At 35.5% G+C, this 20,026-nt stretch overlaps 1 protein-coding gene across 1 annotated transcript; it reads right to left on the reverse strand.

The window, feature by feature from the left end:
- Positions 1-2,247: 2,247 nt before the first annotated feature.
- CARNMT1 (carnosine N-methyltransferase 1) lies at positions 2,248-18,915 on the reverse strand. Its single transcript, XM_010176203.1, has 7 exons — positions 18,712-18,915; positions 17,600-17,763; positions 10,359-10,499; positions 5,461-5,639; positions 3,737-3,850; positions 2,722-2,825; positions 2,248-2,437 (listed from the first exon to the last, which is right to left on the reverse strand). Exons 1-7 carry the CDS (start codon positions 18,898-18,900, stop codon positions 2,321-2,323), a joined length of 1,008 nt encoding a protein of 335 aa, XP_010174505.1. The 5' UTR covers positions 18,901-18,915; the 3' UTR covers positions 2,248-2,320.
- Between the last annotated feature and the right edge of the window lie 1,111 nt (positions 18,916-20,026).

A 20,026-nucleotide genomic window follows, 5' to 3' on the forward strand; every position in this document is an offset into this window, starting at 1 on the left:
CCCCGGTGTACAACTGGAAAGAGGAACGTGATCACATTCATCAGTAACACACCGCGATCCCCATGCATAAAAATACAAGTGACGTATTTTAAGAACTCAGAACCGATGTATAACACTACTAACTCAACACATCTTACTCAGAAGATTATTCTGCTTCCAGCTCTTAATGCAACTGCTACAATTTAAAAAATGAAAACATTGGGCAAAACTGGCATTTTCTCAATTAGAAGCACATCACTATAGACTTGGTGTAAGAAAATAAAAACGCATTTTCAAAAAAACAACACAAAAATGGCACTTGTGACAACGTGGGGTGGCAAAGAACAAAACCACCAGCACAAAGGATATTGACATTCACCCAGAAAGCAAGAGTTGAACTGCCTACCTGCAAAAAACAAGAACACCACATTTCAAGTGGAACTACCGGCTGGGTAGGAGGCAGAAATTCGGCAATACTACAGATACATATACTACTCAGCAACGGCATAATCAGCAGTCACCTAACCTTGTCTTATTTCAAGAAGCTTGAAAACCAAGTAAAATACTAATCATGTTCTACTTAAGGAAAAAAAAAAATCAGAATGAAAACAAAGAATCACAAAAAATAAATAGTACATTAAGGAAATTAAAGTAACTGTTTAAAAACTATTTTTAAGTGTGCAAGGGCGTTTATTTTTAATCTACTTGTTGCAATGGCCATGTTTCAGCTTTAAATCCATTTTTCTCAGAGCAGGGTAAAACTTCGACAGTTCATTTATGGAGTTAAATCTTGGTGGTGCACTTTGAGAGAGTTCAAATAAGACTAGTTTAAGCAAAGCCCCAATTGAAAACTTCTCTAGACCTTTATGTTCCTTTATTCTTCTTGCTCTTATTTATTCTTAGTATTATTAACCTTTATTCTCCATAAGGATTCTGAGCAGAAAGGGACACAGTATTGAACATAACCAGGCGCGTGCTCTCTTTTGCGGTGTTGAAACTATATATATATATATAAAAGTTTTTGTTTTCCCTCCTTGCAGTCTTTCAATTTAGGAACAAAGGCACAAATTTCTGGCCTTAATGAGGAAAATCCAAAAGCCAGTAACAGATCTATTAAAGAAATGTGATTATGACATCACCATGAAAAAAGAGACTAGAAATAATGGGAAACAAACAAGCAGTTGTCCAGTGCCATTGTGACCAAACATGAAAAAACCTTTGATTCCTTATCATAAATGTTTTTATATTAGGATAAGGAACCAAGAAGTCACTAAGTCATAAGGGTAAAGTGCCTGAAGTTACAAGGAAATTGCCTACCTGTATATGCTGACTCAAGTAGAGATGATTAGGTTACAGTGCATATTATTTACATCTAACTTTTCATTTTTCCCTTTGAGAAACAGGGATTTTTCTGTTGCACTAGCTACACATGGCATGGGTAACTCAGCTATGTTATCAACTTAAAAAAACAAAACAAAACAAAAAATCCCCCCCCCCCCGAACAACAGCTTAAAGTTGACTTTGTTAATTATGCTTAAAAAAACCCAACTGCCTCACTATTCTGGCTTAAGCAGTAAGTAGGTAACTCAAAATCAGTGTATTCTAAGACAGCAAAGCACCTAATATTTCAGTTTCAACTCTAAGATTAATAAAAATTTGTGTTATTTCTGAACTGAGGTTAACATACTGCTTTTTCATCACTCAATACTCTGCTTTCATATAGTATTTCAAATCGCTCACAGCTTCTGTGTTTTGATTAAATTGTTGACAGTGGTACAAAGATAAGAATTTGTGTAATAATCTACTTCATTTCAGTTCCACAGAAAATGCTCTAACAGTTCTGATGGCTACTCTATCTAGTAAGAATAATTTTATCCCTTTCCAACCATTTGAGACTTTGTAATTTAAGTGTATGTCTAGCATTACCTCTCTAAATGTGACACAGCTAGTACAGTACTCACCTCTATGCACTTCTAACACCAGAAAGTAGAAAAAAAAAAATAGTTATAAATCTACAAAAAATGAGGCAGCATATATGGAGAATTAGCCTGGTTATGGCAAACATTTGATTTTGTTTTTGCTTTTTGCTTTTATTTTTAATGCATTCCAAAGCACAAAGACAGTGTATGTGAACATTTTATCCTCCATTTTCACAAGTATGTTACAAATATGCATGGCATAGTACATGTCTGGACAGAAACAGAGATATTAAGAAAATAGACACTATCTAAATCCTGTCAGGAATAAGAAGGCACCACTGATTTGAGGTTGTGTCCAGACATCACCCAGTCCATTTTATTCTCATTTACAGCTTTCAAGCCAACATTTTTTTCCAAATAACCTACTCAGAACACTTCTGTTCTGGTTTTCTCACCACAAACAACACACATTCATAGTAGTACTTCATCATGGAGAGTTCATTCACAGTGTAAGTTGACAGTACGGATTCTTTCTCCACCTGAAAAAAAGCAGCAGTTTTCAAAACACCTTCTCTACAAGAACTATAGAAGTTTCTGCTACGAAAAAAGAAATTGCTATATACTTACTAGATTTCAAGGCCCATCTATACACTTTTTAAAAAACGAGGAAAGCAAATAATTTGCAGCACACAAACATTTAATTCTCCTAGAAGTTACTAGCATATGCCATTATGTAGAACTAAATTTAAGGTAAAGAATTATTCAAAGGAGTTTGTCTGGTTTATAACAATACTACTGACTGCAAAAACCAGCATCTTCTTACCTCTATACGGAATCCATATTGCAGTATGACATTTTTTATATCCTCATAGCTTAATTCTATAGAAAGTTCATTCCCCAAGTTTTCAAAGTGGTAAAGGAGAGGACCTAAAGTACAAAGATACAATGGAAATACGTATTAAAGTTATAAAAATGTTTTAAAAATCAGAAGCACATACTGAAAGTGCAAAGAATGCTTATATCCAGACTCACATATACAAATACAAAGAACATTTCTTTCACTCAAATATGATTTTTATAACAAATTTCAGAATCAATACAAAACAAAACCAAACTAGTTCAGCTGCTTATTTGACAATGAAATCCCACTTCCTACCAGATTTTGTCTTCTGTATCTTAAAATTTCTTCAGTCTACCATCACTGCTTTCTCTACAGAACAGAAGGCAGGACATGCTGTCATCTGTCTACTTAGGAGCTCTGCTTGCATTCTGTGACTGGCCAGGACTGGTGTAGTGACTGACTGACCAGTGACTGACCAGTTTCTACTGTACAAAATGTTTAACTCCTGAATTTTTTCTACCATTCCTTCACCATGGGAGGCTTAAATTAAGGGTCTCCTTCTTTAGAAGTAAAATATACATAAATCTCATTCCCAAAACTTCTGCTTAGAAGCGGAGTACAAATTACACAACAGATTAAGAAAAAAATGCAAGTAAGTATCTACACACAGAACAAATTATACCCTAGAAAAAGAGCAAAAAATACCAGACACTGCATTTATCAAATAACAAATGTTTGATACACAAATGGAAAACTTGTCACTGGGAAAATTAATTTCTCCATTTAAAAATCATATGGCCTTGACTTGATTGTAACTTGTGAACATTTGGCCATATTCTCAGCACATCTGAGATCCCAAGCCCTAGATATGTCTAGCTATATGCAGAGCTTAGAGCACAGACACATTCATCCCCACAACCCTTGTCAAGTACTAGATGTCTGTTAGGTGATCAAACATAAATTAGGGCTAGAAGAAAGAGAGGTTGGTCACACTTGCCTACATTTATCCATATTCCTCCAGGCTTCAGTATTTTCCATATAGTATCAATGTAATCAATAACGTTATGTGCTGTATCTATGAAAAAGCAAGTTGCTATGCAGTCCCATGTATCTGTATAAAAAGAGTAAATGATATAGATTAGTTTCAACATTTCTACCCCTGTAAAAGTTAGTAATTTAACTCCAAGTATTTATTTATACAGTCAGCAATACCTTCAACGAACAACAGAAGGCTCTTCATTTTGTTTACAAGTAAACACAATATTTTGGTTTATGTTAACAACAGTTAAGTTCAGGTCCATGTGACCTCTCTATATATACATGTGTGTTTGCATGTATATACACACATACACACTCTAAAATAGTATACATATTTAACATTTATGCATTTTTAAAAATTGTTCATACACATTATATAAAAAGAGATTTATTTATATTATGTACTGTATAATGTAAATATTATAACACATTTTATATAAATGAAGGCCCAAGTGCGCTATTACTCACCTGTCTTATGGACCTCATTACCACAACTGTTAGAAACACAACTACAAAAATACTAGAATACCAGTCTCTGCACTAAAGTGTATTTTCACAAAGCACACAGCTTTGAAACGTTTTATTCAGTACCTGTTTTTTACTAGTGAATTTAACAAGCAGGACCTTCCAAAGTCTACCTTTTAAAGCATCAGTCTCCCTATTTTTCTCTAAATATGTATCCCTGAAATTGGAAAATGTTAAGTTCTGTAAATAAAAAAAATTAAGCCTCAATTTATGCCAGTACAGATGTTCTAATTTAAGACAGAACCTTCAGAAAATGAAAAAAACTATAAAGGAAGGCTCCTACAAGAAAATATCTGGATGTCTAGCTGCACAATAAAAGGCTGATCAATAGGCACAATTATACAATTCCGGTGAGAAACTGCTATGGGTCTAATAGAGATAGAAAGGTGAAAACAGAAATAGATGTCCGAGTTGATAGCCCAATACTGTGTAAAGAAAAAATAGTGACTTCTAAATTGGCATATATTAGACTACATATAAAAGAACTGAGTAAGAGCTACCCTTGATCAACTCCTAAATATTTAATTGGTAGAGTAGGCACCAAATATTGTCTTCTGCAGGTTAATTCAACATTAGGTTAGTCATAAAGCATTACTTCATAGCTGCAATGAAGACAGCACAAGTAACCTGATATCACAAGAAAAATGTAAGGATATTTGTACAGACAGAAGTCTCAATCTTTATCATCCCCATAATATGCCTCTGAAATATATACTATTGACAGCCTGTAAGTATATATTTGTTTCAATTAGAATTTACTCTACTGAAAGTTTGCTTTACTTATACAACAGGAAATGAATCAACAAAAAATACTCCTATTTTTTACAGTAAAGAAGAGAAGTAACTAGTTAAATAGTTCCCTTTGTAACATCACTTTTCGAGATCAAGTGTATCTTTCTATACTACTACTACTACGCTGTGTTACTCTGAAAGAGACTGATGCAGCAAAGCTCAGTTTGGCAAGGAGGGGTCTTTATTTTTTTTTATAACTAAGAAAAGCAAAACTGATTCGGAATAAGAAAAATCTTGCCACTGTTAGTACTTTTTGCTCAATGCTTGTAGATACAGTTCCCTTCTATTTGAAATCACTAACTCTCCCATAACAAATACTCTGAAGATACTGTTACATGGATAGCCTAGAAGTTTACATTTACTCACTGCACTCAGAATAAATTTCTTGAAAATCCCCTGCAGTCATAGAGAAGTTTGAACCAGAAGGAAGACTGTGAGGATCAACGTCAGGGAAATAAATTGGACGTATCTGATCAGCAGATCTTCTATTATTGCTAAACTGATGAATCCAGGGATAAAGCTTACATGAGTTAATTTCAGAGCATCTGCAAAATATGGAAATCAGACAATTCAGTTTCAACTAATTATCTATTATCTATAAATGTAGGAGTCAAGACTTTCACCAACATGCACTGTTTTTTTGATAGCTTCTGCAAAAGCTACACGTTTTCTAAAGGACTTTTAGCTAGTTCATAGCACTTCAGACTGCCCATCTATTTATGAAAGGATAAAAAAAAATTTTACTCTCACACGCGAGTTATCAGCACAAAGTAAATGCCTTTTTAATTTTAAAATTTTATTTTCCCACTTTTTACCATTTTCCTCAACTTCTCCACTGAAGAGAAAATACACAAGATTGTTTTGTAAGATCAATGAAATTTGTGATTTAGCATACTCAGTAAAGCTAAGCCTTTCTAGGTCATATTTTTTCTATTTTAAAAAAGTTAGTATCATTAGTTCAGTGAATTTTATTGGAAACATTTGTTCTCATTCTAGACTTTTCTTGCTTTTCTGAAGCATAATCATAGGGTTTGAAGCACAGCAAAACAAATGCATTTTTCAGATGCTAATTGAAAGTATGCTTTTAGATTTCACAAAATAAATAGATTCCATTTTGCAAAGTGTAGTAGTTTTGCACTAGATGTAATTTTAAATTAGTAACATCTAGAGTGTTGCAACTATGCCAAATATAACATGTCTTTGTAAAATAAAACTTAGGGGTCGACATGACCAACTAAGTCAACTCCTATTTTAAAAAGTTATAAAAACAGCATTAAAGTATAAAAAGCAGCTCCTCCCACAGTCCTGTAAAATTGGTTTGTAATTAAAAAAATGAAGCCATTTTCTTTCAGAGACTACAGGGGACGCCATCTATTCCATGAAAAACATGTAACATCAAATACCTCATAAACCACAAGCAACCTATCAGGTTATAGAAAGTGCACTCCTTTGGCTGGTGGACAGAAAACATCTGTGGTACAGTCTTTGAAATAATGTTTTTTACCTTCTTCATGTCATATTTATATTTCATTTAATCATTTAAAAAAATACAAAACCAATCTGTGCTCATCAACTGTCTCCATATATCAGATATATGCAATCAGTTTAAGAAAAAAAAAAAATGCAGGAAAGAAGCCCTGATAACATGGGCATCATTTTCTTCAAGAAAGGCATTTCTGTTTGGTTGAAAAAGAAAAAACAAACAAAACAAAACAAAATTTTTAAAAGCCATTACCACAGCAACAACAACAAAAAATCCCCAACTTGGCCAGCAAAAGTTGTTTGTTAACCATTCTGGCATGCTCCATATGCTCCCAGTAAATTCATTAAAGAAAAATATTCTGAGGATAACAAAATGAAAATTTCTCCAAAAGCAAGGTAAAGAAAGTAACGTATCTGAGTAGATTAGAAAGGATTTTTTTTCTAAGGTATAAGGGAACACACATCTCCCTGTATTTTTTTTTTCAGCACAAAGTATATTCACGTACATGTCCAAACAGTTCCAAAAAAGAGTTCCCAATTTAATACAAAAGACCAATTCCTCTCCATATTCAAGCTTGAAAACCTCCCTTTCTAGCTTCAGCAATTCAAACTTCAAAACCAATTACTGCAGTCCTTTACAATTCCATCCTTACAACAAAAGATGTATGATGTAAGTTGTATTACAAAAATAAGATATCTTTAAGTGTGATCCACTTCACTTTTTTCCATAGGGGCAGGGCATTTACTGTTCAAAACTGAGTCAGAAAGACAGTTCTGGAAAAGCCAAGTAGGTGAAATCTTCTGACCACTGATTTAAAGATAAAATGCTTAACTGTTTTCATCCTAAGTCACTTATGTACATGCAACAAATACAATTAAGCAGACTTCTCAAAATGTCAAGATTTATCTAAAATTACATTCTTTCCAGAAAGTAAAGATTAGCCAATTATTAGCATGAATTCCACTGGTATTAATTAAAGCTTTTTTAAACTAACCCTACTCTGACTTGGGTACAAAGTGATTTTATACTACCTAAAATAAACTTTCTTAAATATTCCTAAGTGGGACTACTGCTACTGAAGGGCTGTTGGACCAAGGCTACTGACCCTGTACTCTTTAATCTCCAGCTGCAGAAAACAGCAAGTCAGCAACCAGCTCCTCCTGCTTCCTCCATATATATACCACCCTAGTCTCACTTCCTCTCCTGTCAGATGTCAAAGGGAAGTAATGTGTCTCCTGTGGCTCTAGACTGCCTGCAAATTTTGGTATGCTTTCCAGAGGCAGGAAAGCAGATCATGCTTTTCACAGTTTTTGCTCTTCCAAAACATGTAAGAAATGAAGTGTGTCTGTGTAGCCCAAATGATCACCTCTGACATCTGTCATTATATCTAGAACTCATCTGAACACTAGAAAACTACACCAACAACAAGAACTTTACTCACCCAAGATAAAGCACAATTTCCCATACAAGGGCTGCAGCAGCCTTGGAGCCATAGTAGCTTAACCACTCCAGGGTCACTTTATTTTCAAATTACAGCCTCCTCAATGGGATAATGCACTCTTAATTTAAAATACTTACAGTGACCACAGTTACACCTTTATACACTCTCTACACAACATGCTATACAACTTTATGCACAGTAACACAAGTTCAAAATTTAACAGAATTAATTTTTTTGCATGTGTAAAAAATCAGCCGATACCACTTTGTATACAGAATATTCAAGTTGCTGTTCCACATCTAGGAGCCCGCTGTAGTAGTTGGCTTGACAGTCAATATAATATTTTGTCTTCCTAAAAATAAACCAAGGTCAGAGAAAGAAAGCAGATCTGGCCTGTAAGCACATCAGCAAAATCCTCATGCTTTTATCAACTGAAAACAAAAATTAAATTCAGACTGCAGTCAAAAACTAATTTGCAAAATCCTTCTTTCTTACTACAATCTTCCTTAAGTAGTATCTTCAGTTCCTTTTGATCACTGCTGTTTCTTCCAGTTCCAGCAAGGCAAACATGTCCATTTCAGAAGGCTAACTGGTAACAGCCACTTAAAACTAAAATGAAGTATCCCAAAAGTCCCTAAAACTTTCTTAATAGACACTCTAAGCCCACAATTAGATCTAGCAGAAAGGAATGCCTGGAATTAACTGAACTTAAATTCAGAGTCAGGTTAGCAGTACTCTCTTCCATGCTAACAAAGAAACCTGTAACTGATAACCTGCCCAGCAAAAATTATTAAAGCAGCTAAGCAACACTCAATTTTGCTGTCTAAAATCTAACACTCTTAGAAAGTGTAATGCATATACACCTCTTTGCTAAATATTTTATATGAATAGGAAACACCACATGAGATGTTAAGAATGTTTATCATAAGCTAAGCATGGGTCTTCAGAATTGCACAAAGACTCATTATTTAAGGAAGAAAAAAACCACATCATCAGAGGTAATTAGGGGTGAAGTTAGCTTTCAGAACAGAACTACTATGGCACCTGGTAAATGCTTTCAAAGATGGGAAAGGAATACTTCTATGCTCCTTTGAATAATTTCAAAAGTTCCAAAGACTGTAAGAGCCAGCAGGGCTGCATAGCTATAGACAAGGATGTGACCTCCTTTCAGTCACATTCTGCAAGGCATTAGATCAGGTCAATCGTAATACTCAGTTTCACCACCAGATAAGAGTAATTTAAGAATAACATAAGAAAAATAACAAATAAACCTCTAGCAAATACCTATTTCAATCACAATGACCACTACTGTTTTAAGCAGACATAACAGCAGCCGTAATAAACAGTGTTTTCTCCTTGTTGCTTTCGAACAGTGAGCTATAACTGATTTAAGATTGTCACAGTCTGCTGTGGACTATCAGTCTACAAACAGGACTCCAAAACATCGTGATTATATAGAATACAAGCCAACTGTTTAGGTGTTTTCAGCAAAGGTGTATAATTTCATATTGAAGAATGAGTGAACAATCAAATTCTGTCTCTCTGAACTTGGTCCCCCTCCCCCACAAAAAAAAAAAACCCAAACCCAGACTTCTTTCATACTTGCCCACCCACAGTCTTCCCACCCTCTTTCTTAAAAGAACAGTTGGATTTGGTGCCTTCTTTCCTCTCTAACAAGTTCATTACAAAACCAGTAATTTCTGATGCAAGTGACAGAATACAGAAATGTCACTCTAAATTAAACCCATGAAGTGAAATTCACTACATTCAAATTTAGTACCTCAGTGTAACTGCAGAACTATGAACCATATTATTTTAGCTGTTACTCAGTGACAGGACTTGCTTAAGAAGTGGTTCAGTGTGCTTCAGTGGTTGTTTTTCATATTGAAACAGTGATTAAAATTTTAGTATGGAATGTAACACTTTCCTTAACAGTTTTCCTCTGCTGATAATCACCACTGCTAAGTAACATGCACGTATTAACTAGTGCATACTTGATACTGGTGAGATAGGTGTGCATTTCACAGAAACAGATGTGAAATAAATCATAAAACCTATTCAAGATTATGCAGAAAATCTGTGTTACAATCTAGAGATTTTTAAGTCTCATAATTTAAAAGCCATGCTTCCTGCTGTAATGTTAATAACTTAGTACAATGCTTCCATCCCCCATTTATCCCACTGACTTTTTTTTAATTAAAACATTCTAAAAAGTGGTTGTGTGTGCCGTGTGTTAGAACTTACAAATCTATTATTGTGAATTTTATTTATTCAAGTTTTTCTCACTTATAATTTTACCTCCCTAGGTTTCAATCAGCAAGTAAAACATAAGCTATGTACCTGTTGAGTACAAAGTTAGAAGAAAAGAGCATAAAGAGGCTCCATTCATTTCCTTGGCAAGCATAACCGAGCATAGCTATTTCCCACGCCAATCTACCTAGCCCAGCACCAGGTACCAGGATATTAACTTTGGAGAAATCCCTGCAACAGAACAAAAATAATAGTTAAGTCTCTATCTGATACCTCTTAACAAAACTTACAGAGGGCCAGTCAAACATTTTTCCCCCCATATACTTAGATATTATAATGTATTTCCTGTATGACTTTATTTTTTAAATGCAAACTGAGTCAATTCTGATCAGATTGGTTAACTGTACAGTCAAAATAATTCACAGAAAATGACTCAAAAGAACATACACAACTCTTATTCAGAATACAGATTATAACTACAAAATTTTTTTTTCCTGAAAACTTCTAGAGTTACCAAGCCAAAAATCTCTTAAGTGAACTGAAGAAGGAACATTATCATATAGCACCATTTATTTTTCTGAGGCACACTGATAATGAGTAAATATTCTAGAAATCTTCTTGGTTACACTGTATGAAAAATAAACACGTATTTTGACATCAGAAACACAAAGCAAACAAAATTTCCATAAGCTGATGAGCAATCCAGACTGTAAAACCCCTAAAGTAGTTACCTTCTCAGCAACTGTAAGTTTTAAATAACGTTGTTCACTGATTTCACTCAAGCATATTAAGTGACATAACATTTCCTAAATGAAAGTACATTGCAGCTCTCTAACCCTTTACTTTCCATAACGAGACATCAAGTTGAAGATGAACAGAAGACATCCAACAGCGTGTTTACTAAGATATCTAGAAAAACCTCTCCCATCTTCCAAGTTCAGCAACTAATGAACAGAAGAACTAAGAATCTCAAAATTTTCTCCCCTTTCAGACAGAAAAGACTATCCATATTCTAACCATTAGACTTCCACCACAATACAATCAGCCTTCACCCATGAAACAAAAAACACTTCCATGCCAAACTGAAAAGATAGTTCATCTAAAAAGAAATAATTTTTCAGTTTCAAGTAGTGAACAAGACTTCGTAATTTCATATACCAAAAACCAAAGTGTGAACACTCAGACTACTGACCTTTTGCATGCCAGCTTCACAGACAAAACATACATGTACCAATTTATACACAACTAAATGAAAGAAGTCACAATCAACACTTCAAAACATATGATGAAATAAATAAAAATGCAAAGCCTTTGACTGCACAAAAATTCAGGATGCCAAAACGAGGTTCAAAAGAGTTGGCACGCTGCATAAGCGTGAGTGAGGGAGTTCAGTAAATTCTGAAAAGTAGTACATTTCTGAAGCCTACTACCCAAAACCAAAATAAAGCATTATTCTTTTCTAAAGGTCACACAAACTAACAAAGCCGTTTTAACAGCGCCTTTTGGTTTGTGGCTTAATCATGTAAATAGTGAAGCCTTCCAAATGGAAAATCAAAGTTGTTCTCATTCCCGATTCTCACTTCCATTCTATTATACTTTCAGATTCTTTGTTTTCTGATTAACAAGAAGCAGGAAGTAAAGACTTGGCTATTACTTAAGAACACTCCTGTGAAGCAACAGTTCTCCTTACCTCTCTTGTAGAAGAAAAGCCAGAAAGCTAGCCAGGAAATCTTACTGAAAAAGTAAAGATTAATTTGGGGGAAAACTACTTGCTCAAGACAAAATTTTTGAAAATAGGGACCCAGAAAAGAAGGAGGAAGAAAATCCACTTTCTGGGAAAAGCTAGAAAACCTCCATGTCACAGTTTTTTCTATTCATAGTGGTGTATCTGTTCACTGTTACTCCAAATGTACTTCTAAGTTAATCTGTTTCTTCACTTCCTTTTAATTTAACTTTATTTATTAAATATTTAGACAGTCTTTACACAGGTTTTTGCACCCCCATGTGGACACTCCTACAATGAGTGGGTTGCCTTACACTACTTCCAAAGATTATCACAAATCGATCAGAAAAAACACATATCTTAAAAACAACCTAATAACAAGGAGCTATGCATGTGTAATCACATTTTGAAATCTGCACCTTTATTAATCCTAAAACATGATAAAGCCTCTAACAGGCAAGTGAGGTGGTTTTAAATTGCTTTTAATTATCTTGTATCTTTATATTCACAGTATAAAGCTTTTATCTCTTTTTCACAGCTGTCTCTCAGAAAATAGTTAATTTTATCTGCACTTTCCTTTGCACCTTTATTAAGGGATTGAAGTCTGTCTGGAAACTTGTTAGCAATTTAATTTCTATCTATTTTCCCCATATCAGCTGCTAGGGATTGGTACTGGCCCCACCAACTTTGTTTCAGCAGAGCATAGCTAATAGAATACAATATAGTTAAATCTGAGTCCACTTACACCAGCCTTTCAAAATGGCTCAAGAACATTTTTTAAATCTATAATCAGAGAAATTAGGTATGTGGCAAACTTACTGTACAACAAGTAGTGACTACTGATAGTGCCCTGCTATTAAAAAAAAATGCTCAAACATCTTTTTCTTTTCAAGACTTAAAAGGAATTGTTAGTGACAAACTGTTGATGAATTTTTTTAAAAAATAAGGTATGAAACCAGTGGTAGTTGGAGCACTCCAATGCACTATATTGTGTTAATTTTTAAATTATTAGAATGGCTAAAAATCTTTAATTGCACAGAAACTGCTTTTTTAATGGCTAAACAGTCATAAAATAATTTACGAGGCTAAAAAAACCTGCTTTTCTTTGGTGGATATGTAACTGCAGCAGCAAAGACAATTAAAAAAAATCCCAAATTGTGATAACTGGTAATAACTCAAAAGTTATCCACAATGAAACTAGCCTTGAACTTGCCAAAAGCAGCATGATTTCTATGACACAGATGTAGCACTGGTTAAGAACATAAATGGGTATCCAGCAAGTACCCATTAAAAACCCCGGGGCAACAGGGAAGAAACACTGGCCTATTAGCCAGAGAGGTGCAGGGAGAGGAGGCTGGCCAAAGAGCAGGGAAGAGGCTGTTTGTCTCAACTACTGAAAGAAACTGCAGCAGTCTCTTAGAAAGACAGTGAAGCAATACCAGAAAGGCTCTGTCATGCCATAATTATATTGCATTTTGCAGTGTGATATATTTTCAACTTCTAGAAGTTTAATGCCATTAAGGAAAATTACAACTTGGTGTCTTTTAAGGAAAAAAAAAATATACATTATAAAAATAGAAGCTTTTTATTTTATGCCTATTGTGCTTTAATAAAAAAATGATAGCGCTGAAGGGATAAACTAAGTTTAGCAAAAGAAAAATTATTGTGTGTGATGAAACACAAACCTCATTTTCATAAACTAAACACTGCAATTCAATGTTAGCTAATGATAGTAGGTGATAAGAAATACACAGCCCATCCACAGAAGATCAGTGGAAACATCAGCATAGAATCCTCTTCTGATGTCTCACCTCTGTAATGTTTGTAAATTTAAACAATGAACAGATCCAATTCTCAGTATAGTATTTTTCATTATTTTACTGTAATCGTACTTTCAGAGATTTTTTTTTTTTTAAAGCTAACTACTTTTCAAATAAAATAACGAAGGTAGTTAAAAAGCACGATCATTTGAAGAGCTATTCTTCTCCAAACTTAGCAGTTGAGGTTTATACACTTCCATGTAAAAGATCTGCAAAGCCTTCACTGGACTGCAATAAGACTGAAGACAGAGTTTGCTCTGAAATCCGATGTTTAAAGCAAAGTTTAGGCTAAGTACAAATTTTGACAATATTAAAAACCCTGCAAGGACAGATGTTATTTTATATAAAGTTACATAAAGTGTGCATGTAGCAGAAATTTTATCATCGCTGTAAGTGTGACTGAGCACACGCAGGAAGTATAGTCAAGCTCAGCTTTAGGACTAATAAGCTATGTTTTTCAAATAAAAGGGAAACTAAGCACTAGTGACTTCTTTTGGGCTGTCTTGCCAGTATCTTGGAAAATGCAATCAATTGCTGGACAGCATGACAGATTTCAATTTGAAGTTATAGATGGTTCCAGAGGCCAAGTTAATGAACAAAAGAACACTTTGGAGAAAATGCCTAAGTTTGCTGTTCTTGGCCATGGAATGATAATTAACTAAAAGGGTAACTATTTCTTTGGTTCCTTTTGGACAAGAAGCTGACTATCTTTACATTATTTCACATAAGTAGAAATGGTAACAGTAGAAGTGAAAGAAAATAAAGACAAAAGGGGAATTAGAAAAAAAATCACATTAGTACGTTTGTTTTCATTTTCACCTTAATGTTTCCCCATTAAAAATGCTTTAACAAACACATTCCATCAAGCAATAAAAATGTATCTATGTTTTACTATTTTCTCCTACAGAAAGCAGTGGTCATGGTTCAGTCAGATCCAAGAAATGCAGATAGCTTCATTAAAAGGTAGAAAATATTATAGAGACTCTGTGAGTTGAAGTACAATTCAGTTCCAACATGAACAGAACCAGAAATCTACCAGTTCTTCAGGAAGACCTTATCTCATGGGACTTCACTTCAAGCTGCTTCGTTGATCCTGCTAATATATTCTCTGTTAAGGTGCTAAGCAGAAAGAAGGAATTATTTCTGAAGAGGAATGGGAGCAGAAAGAGCTTTTGCCATTTTATTTTATTTTTAGATGACTGGACTGAAACACAAGGTAACAGAAGCACCTACTCACAAGACTCTTCTAATTTATAGCTGCTTTCAATCACTGCTTCTATCAGTTCTGCATCCCAGAAAAGCAAGCATATAGAACACTTTATCACTTCTTTTCCTGTTCTTTGCATACCAACTGAACCAATACAGGTCAATCTTACAAAAAGCAACAACACAACATGAATACATGGAGCAAAACATACCTGAATAGTTTCAAAAAATTGAACTCCTTTTTCACAGGATGCGTGGAATCAATAATGTTAACTAGAAACTGAATGTACAATTCCATTTAAGACATTAAAAAGCAAAAGGTGACTTGTACAGACAGTTTCAAATTTAACATCTTTATTTCTCCATCTTTTTCAATGCAAAATACATCGAGACAAAGCTGTTTTCATCACCCAGTGCCAAAATTTTTTCTCTAACATTTTCATTTGATTATCTCAGGAGACTTCAGCACTCTGTGCTACAAAAGGGAACTCTGAAGAAATGCAAAGCTGCACTCTAAGGTTCCATCTACAGCATGTCTTCCCACACTAGTGCCCACAGCCAGTGTTCTCTGGAGGAAACCAACTTTGCACGTGTTCTCTGGAGGAAACCAATTTTGCACCCACTATACACAACAACCAAAGTAACTTCATTATGGTCAGTTCAGGCCCTGTCCATCCCTTCAATCTGAAACAACTGCTCCCCTCCAAAACTGTGAAAAAGGAACGAGATTGACCAGCCAGTCTGCCCTGACATGGAAGCTGCTTCTTGCACAAGGGTTATCAGTTAAGCCTGATAATAAAGAACAGGCCCTTCTGAACTACTCTGCTTCTTGCCTCAAAGGGCTAAGTACACCTGAGGAGGAGAGCCTCTGGTCACTAGGAAGAATAGTGAGCAGATGACAATAAGTAACAATACATGAACACCGAACAAGTTTTACATAAGTGCTAGGACAGCTCCATAATGATAATGAATATTAAACTTTTAAATAGGTATGTATGTAATACATTTTATAGATAAAAAAAAAAAAAAAAAACAAACCACATTTCATTTGACAAACTCAGGCTTGTAGTAGAGATGTTTGATCTATACAGTGATGTTTTGAGATTTCTGTAGAGACATAAAAAACCTAACTTGTATTCCAGAGCCATCACAACAGGGAAGGAAGCACCGTCACATTAGCTGTGTTTGACAACAAAACCCAACAGAATTCCTAGTGAAGGAGCACTAAGTTATCAACTTCAGACTCACTCTCTCTGTTATGTCGTTTCCTAGTACGAACTGAAAGTTTTGAAACAATTAGTTGATCGTAAATGTAGAAGTCCAGACTTTTCAGCTTCAGTCATGCATCTCTTAAGATCTGACATAAGTTACCTCTCCCATAACCAAAATGCTTTACAAGCTAGCATATAGAGAAAAAGATGAACAGCTACCTTGAAGATTAGAATGATTACTTTTAAAACTATGACTTTTCCTCCAGATCAGAGGTACATCATGTAACCTGTAGTATTTAATTATTTTTGTCTTACGCAGGGCACTATTAGCACTAAAAATATATTGCATAAAGTTGACTTTCAGATAAAATAACTTTAGTGGTGCAGCCACCTTGAGATAAGATAGCCCAAGGCAAAAGAGAAACCAACAATATCCACCCCATGTTCTACCACCACTAACTGCCTTTATTAATGAAAATTAAAAGATGACTAGTAGAAGGTATTTTCCAATTGACACAAGTGCTTTATCAGCAATTACTGCGAAAGAAGAAAACCCATAGTAACACCCAGCTATATCAAACCTAAGTTCTGACATTCATGAGCACAAAGTTCACAAGTTTTCCCATTGTAAGCATGCAAAGTTTAAACTGAAATGTACTTTCTGGTGACTGGACTGACTAAATGGCAGAACCACTATACGCAGAATTCTTACAGCAGTAGTATCTTCTGAGACACTACCAGTATACTTCTACTTAAAGTTACTTAAAAAAACCCCGCACCAATTACTATTTTGGTGGTATTAACAAGCCAATGCAGTTACAAAGCTACCCTCACACATGCAGCAAGCTTTTTTAAGACTTGCCTTGTAACATCCATCTGAAATCAAGGCTAGAACAGCAGGATTTGCAGGGTAAATCCTTAGTGCAATAAAAATGCGCTAGAGGTTAAGACCCTTCTTCCCCCCTTCCTCCTTCCACCAGGAGGGGCAATATTCATATGTGATGCTGTCGCAAGGGTCCTTCCTTTTATCTGCAGCACATGCACTCTGAGAACCGGCTAACCTGCAAACTTTACCTCACTGAGCACAACTTGAAAAGTTAACAGATATCCCAGTACATCAACCTGCAGAAAAAAAATAAAATAAAAAAATTTCCTGGTTTACCTGGTATTCCTCTGTGAAGTTTATGACTATGCTCTTTTGCGACACTTTGGATTAGAAACAAAAGCTTTCTTGATTAAAAAATAAATTCCACTGAATTCACAGTAATTTTTATATTTTTAAATCCAAACATTTCATTACTCCATAAAAACTTTTTTAGATTCATGCAACACTGTATGCCCACATAAAAATAAGTCTTAAAACACCATTACCATCTTTCTTTTGGAAAGTTCTTTACAATTTCATTAATGATTGGCTGATAGCAGGATTCTCTCTCAGGCTTTCCCTCTTCACTCCAGTCTCTCACAAACTGTTTCAAAGTGGATTTTAATTTATCCATGTCAAATGTTGAAGCTGCTGTAATCTTCCCTTTTCCCTGATTAAAGTGGAGAGAAAAAAAAGTTAGTGGAAAATGTACCAAGTACCTTTAGTCTAGGGAGATGGAGGAACGTAAATTATAAACAGACAAAAGCCATGCTGTAAGAGCTGTTGAGAGTTTTAGCTGAGAAAGCACTTGCCTTTCACTCCTGGTACCAGGACTCAAATCCAACCTAGAATCCTAAACAAATACTGAGTTTGCTGGTCTTAGTTCAACAGCCAAGACACCAGGTTCCACATAAAAAAACCCAATATATAGTATGGCACAGCAGAGCACAACTGGTAGTCCTTATTCAGGAGGACCAGGGCTTAGCAGAGGCTAAACTGCCTACCCCGAGAAGAGGATTCCTTTAGGTCCTGATGAGATAACACCGAGAAGCTCACATTAGAGCTGCCTTTACCATTACCATACCTTGCCTGCAGATACCAAAAAAGGACTTCAGTTTCCATGTCTGCCAGTCTGAGTGCAATTTTTTTGATAGAGATGCCACACTGAAAAAGCAGGTAAGTAGTGAAAAGGTTTTTACAGATGGTAACATTAAAAGTACTCCATCTATCTAAAACTGTAACTCATTTAGAATGCCATAACATATAATAACAGATAATACAATTTATGCTCTAACTGAAAAAATAACTTTAAAATGTAACCAGGGTATAGCTAGAACTCGGGAGTGAAAAAGTGCTTCTTTATAAGAAGTGATTACTGTCATGTGCCAGATTCACAATTAGTTTTCTTAAGAGTAACTACAAGGACTAACAACAAATAGTCTTATTAAACACCAGCTCTACAAGATGGGAAAGATAAGAATGAGAAAATCTAAGATAACAGGAAGTAAGGAAGGAGGAAAAGAAAGTGCAAAAGGAAAGTTGCAGGCCTAAAGGTGAGAAAATCCCACAGTGTACAGAATTTAATTTTGCAGTATGAAGAACGTCCATTTTAACATACGTCTTCTCCATATTCTTTATTTTCAAACATATGAGCGCAGTCATTCACAATGGTCTGTAGTATCTCCTGATTATGATCAATGCACTTCCGAATCTTGTCAAGGTGAGGAAGGAACTGAGGAAGAAGACTCTGTTGGTTAGCTGGGAGAGACTTGAACTGCCGCTCTGTTCTGTTCACTCGTTCATGCATATTCGTTCTAAAAAGCAAAAAGTTTAAGGTCTTTAGATATTTAGAAGCAATCCACACACAAAGTACAAATAATCCACTCTAAGCTACTCCAACTACAATTACTAATTTCTTTAGACACAGAAAGCATCAGACTTTGTAATTCCTTACTACAGAACAAATCTTCAAGAAGTTTTTAGGCAAAATGTTTGTTTCAAGCTCTAGTTCTACATTATCGCTCCTTTTAACATGTCACAGTTTAAGGGGACCACTGTTTTCTTCTCACAGTTTAATCGTCAGTCACTCATTTCCAGGACAGCTGATCTCTACCTTAATACACTGATTCACAAAACTTAATGAACCAGCCTCCAAACCCATCAAAACCAGCCACAACATTTCACAAATCCAATTTAAATTGAATGAATAGCTGAATGCCGTGCTAAACTTTGGCTACAGAAATAATGAGATGTGGAGTGGGAAAAGGGATCAGATTGAACAGCTCATTCTTGATACCATGTCTTAAGAAACTGGAAGAAGGTTATTGGGAGTGGTCAACATGGATTCACTGAGGGGAAATCATGCTTGACCAATTTGGTAGCCTTCTATGATGTCGTCACCAGCTGGGTAGATGAGGGGAGAGCAGTGGATGTTGTCTACCTTGATTTCAGCAAGGCTTTCGATACTGTCCCCCACAACATCCTTGTAGCAAAGCTTAGAAGGTATGGGATAGATGAGTGGACAGTGAGGTGGATGGAGAACTGGCTGACTGGAAGAGCTCAGAAGGTTGTGATCAGTGGCGCAAAATCTAGTTGGAGGCCTGTAACTAGCGGTGTTCCCCAGGGGTCAGTACTGGGTCTGGTCTTCTTTAACATCTTCATCAGTGACCTGGATGTAGGGATAGAGTCCACCCTCAGCAAGTTTGCTGATGATACGAAGTTGGGAGGAGTGGCTGATACACCAGAAGGCTGTGCTGCCATTCAGTGAGACCTGGACACACTGGAGAGCTGGGCAGAAAGGAACCTGATGAGGTTCAACAAGAGCAAGTGCAGAGTCCTTCACCTGGGGAGGAATAACCACATGCACCAGTACAGGTTAGGGGCTGACCTTCTGTGGAAAAGGACCTGGGTGTGCTGGTGGACAGCAGGCTGGC

Source organism: Antrostomus carolinensis, unplaced genomic scaffold (assembly GCF_000700745.2).
Source record: "Antrostomus carolinensis isolate BGI_N321 unplaced genomic scaffold, ASM70074v2 scaffold9089, whole genome shotgun sequence".
Lineage (NCBI taxonomy): Eukaryota > Metazoa > Chordata > Aves > Caprimulgiformes > Caprimulgidae > Antrostomus > Antrostomus carolinensis.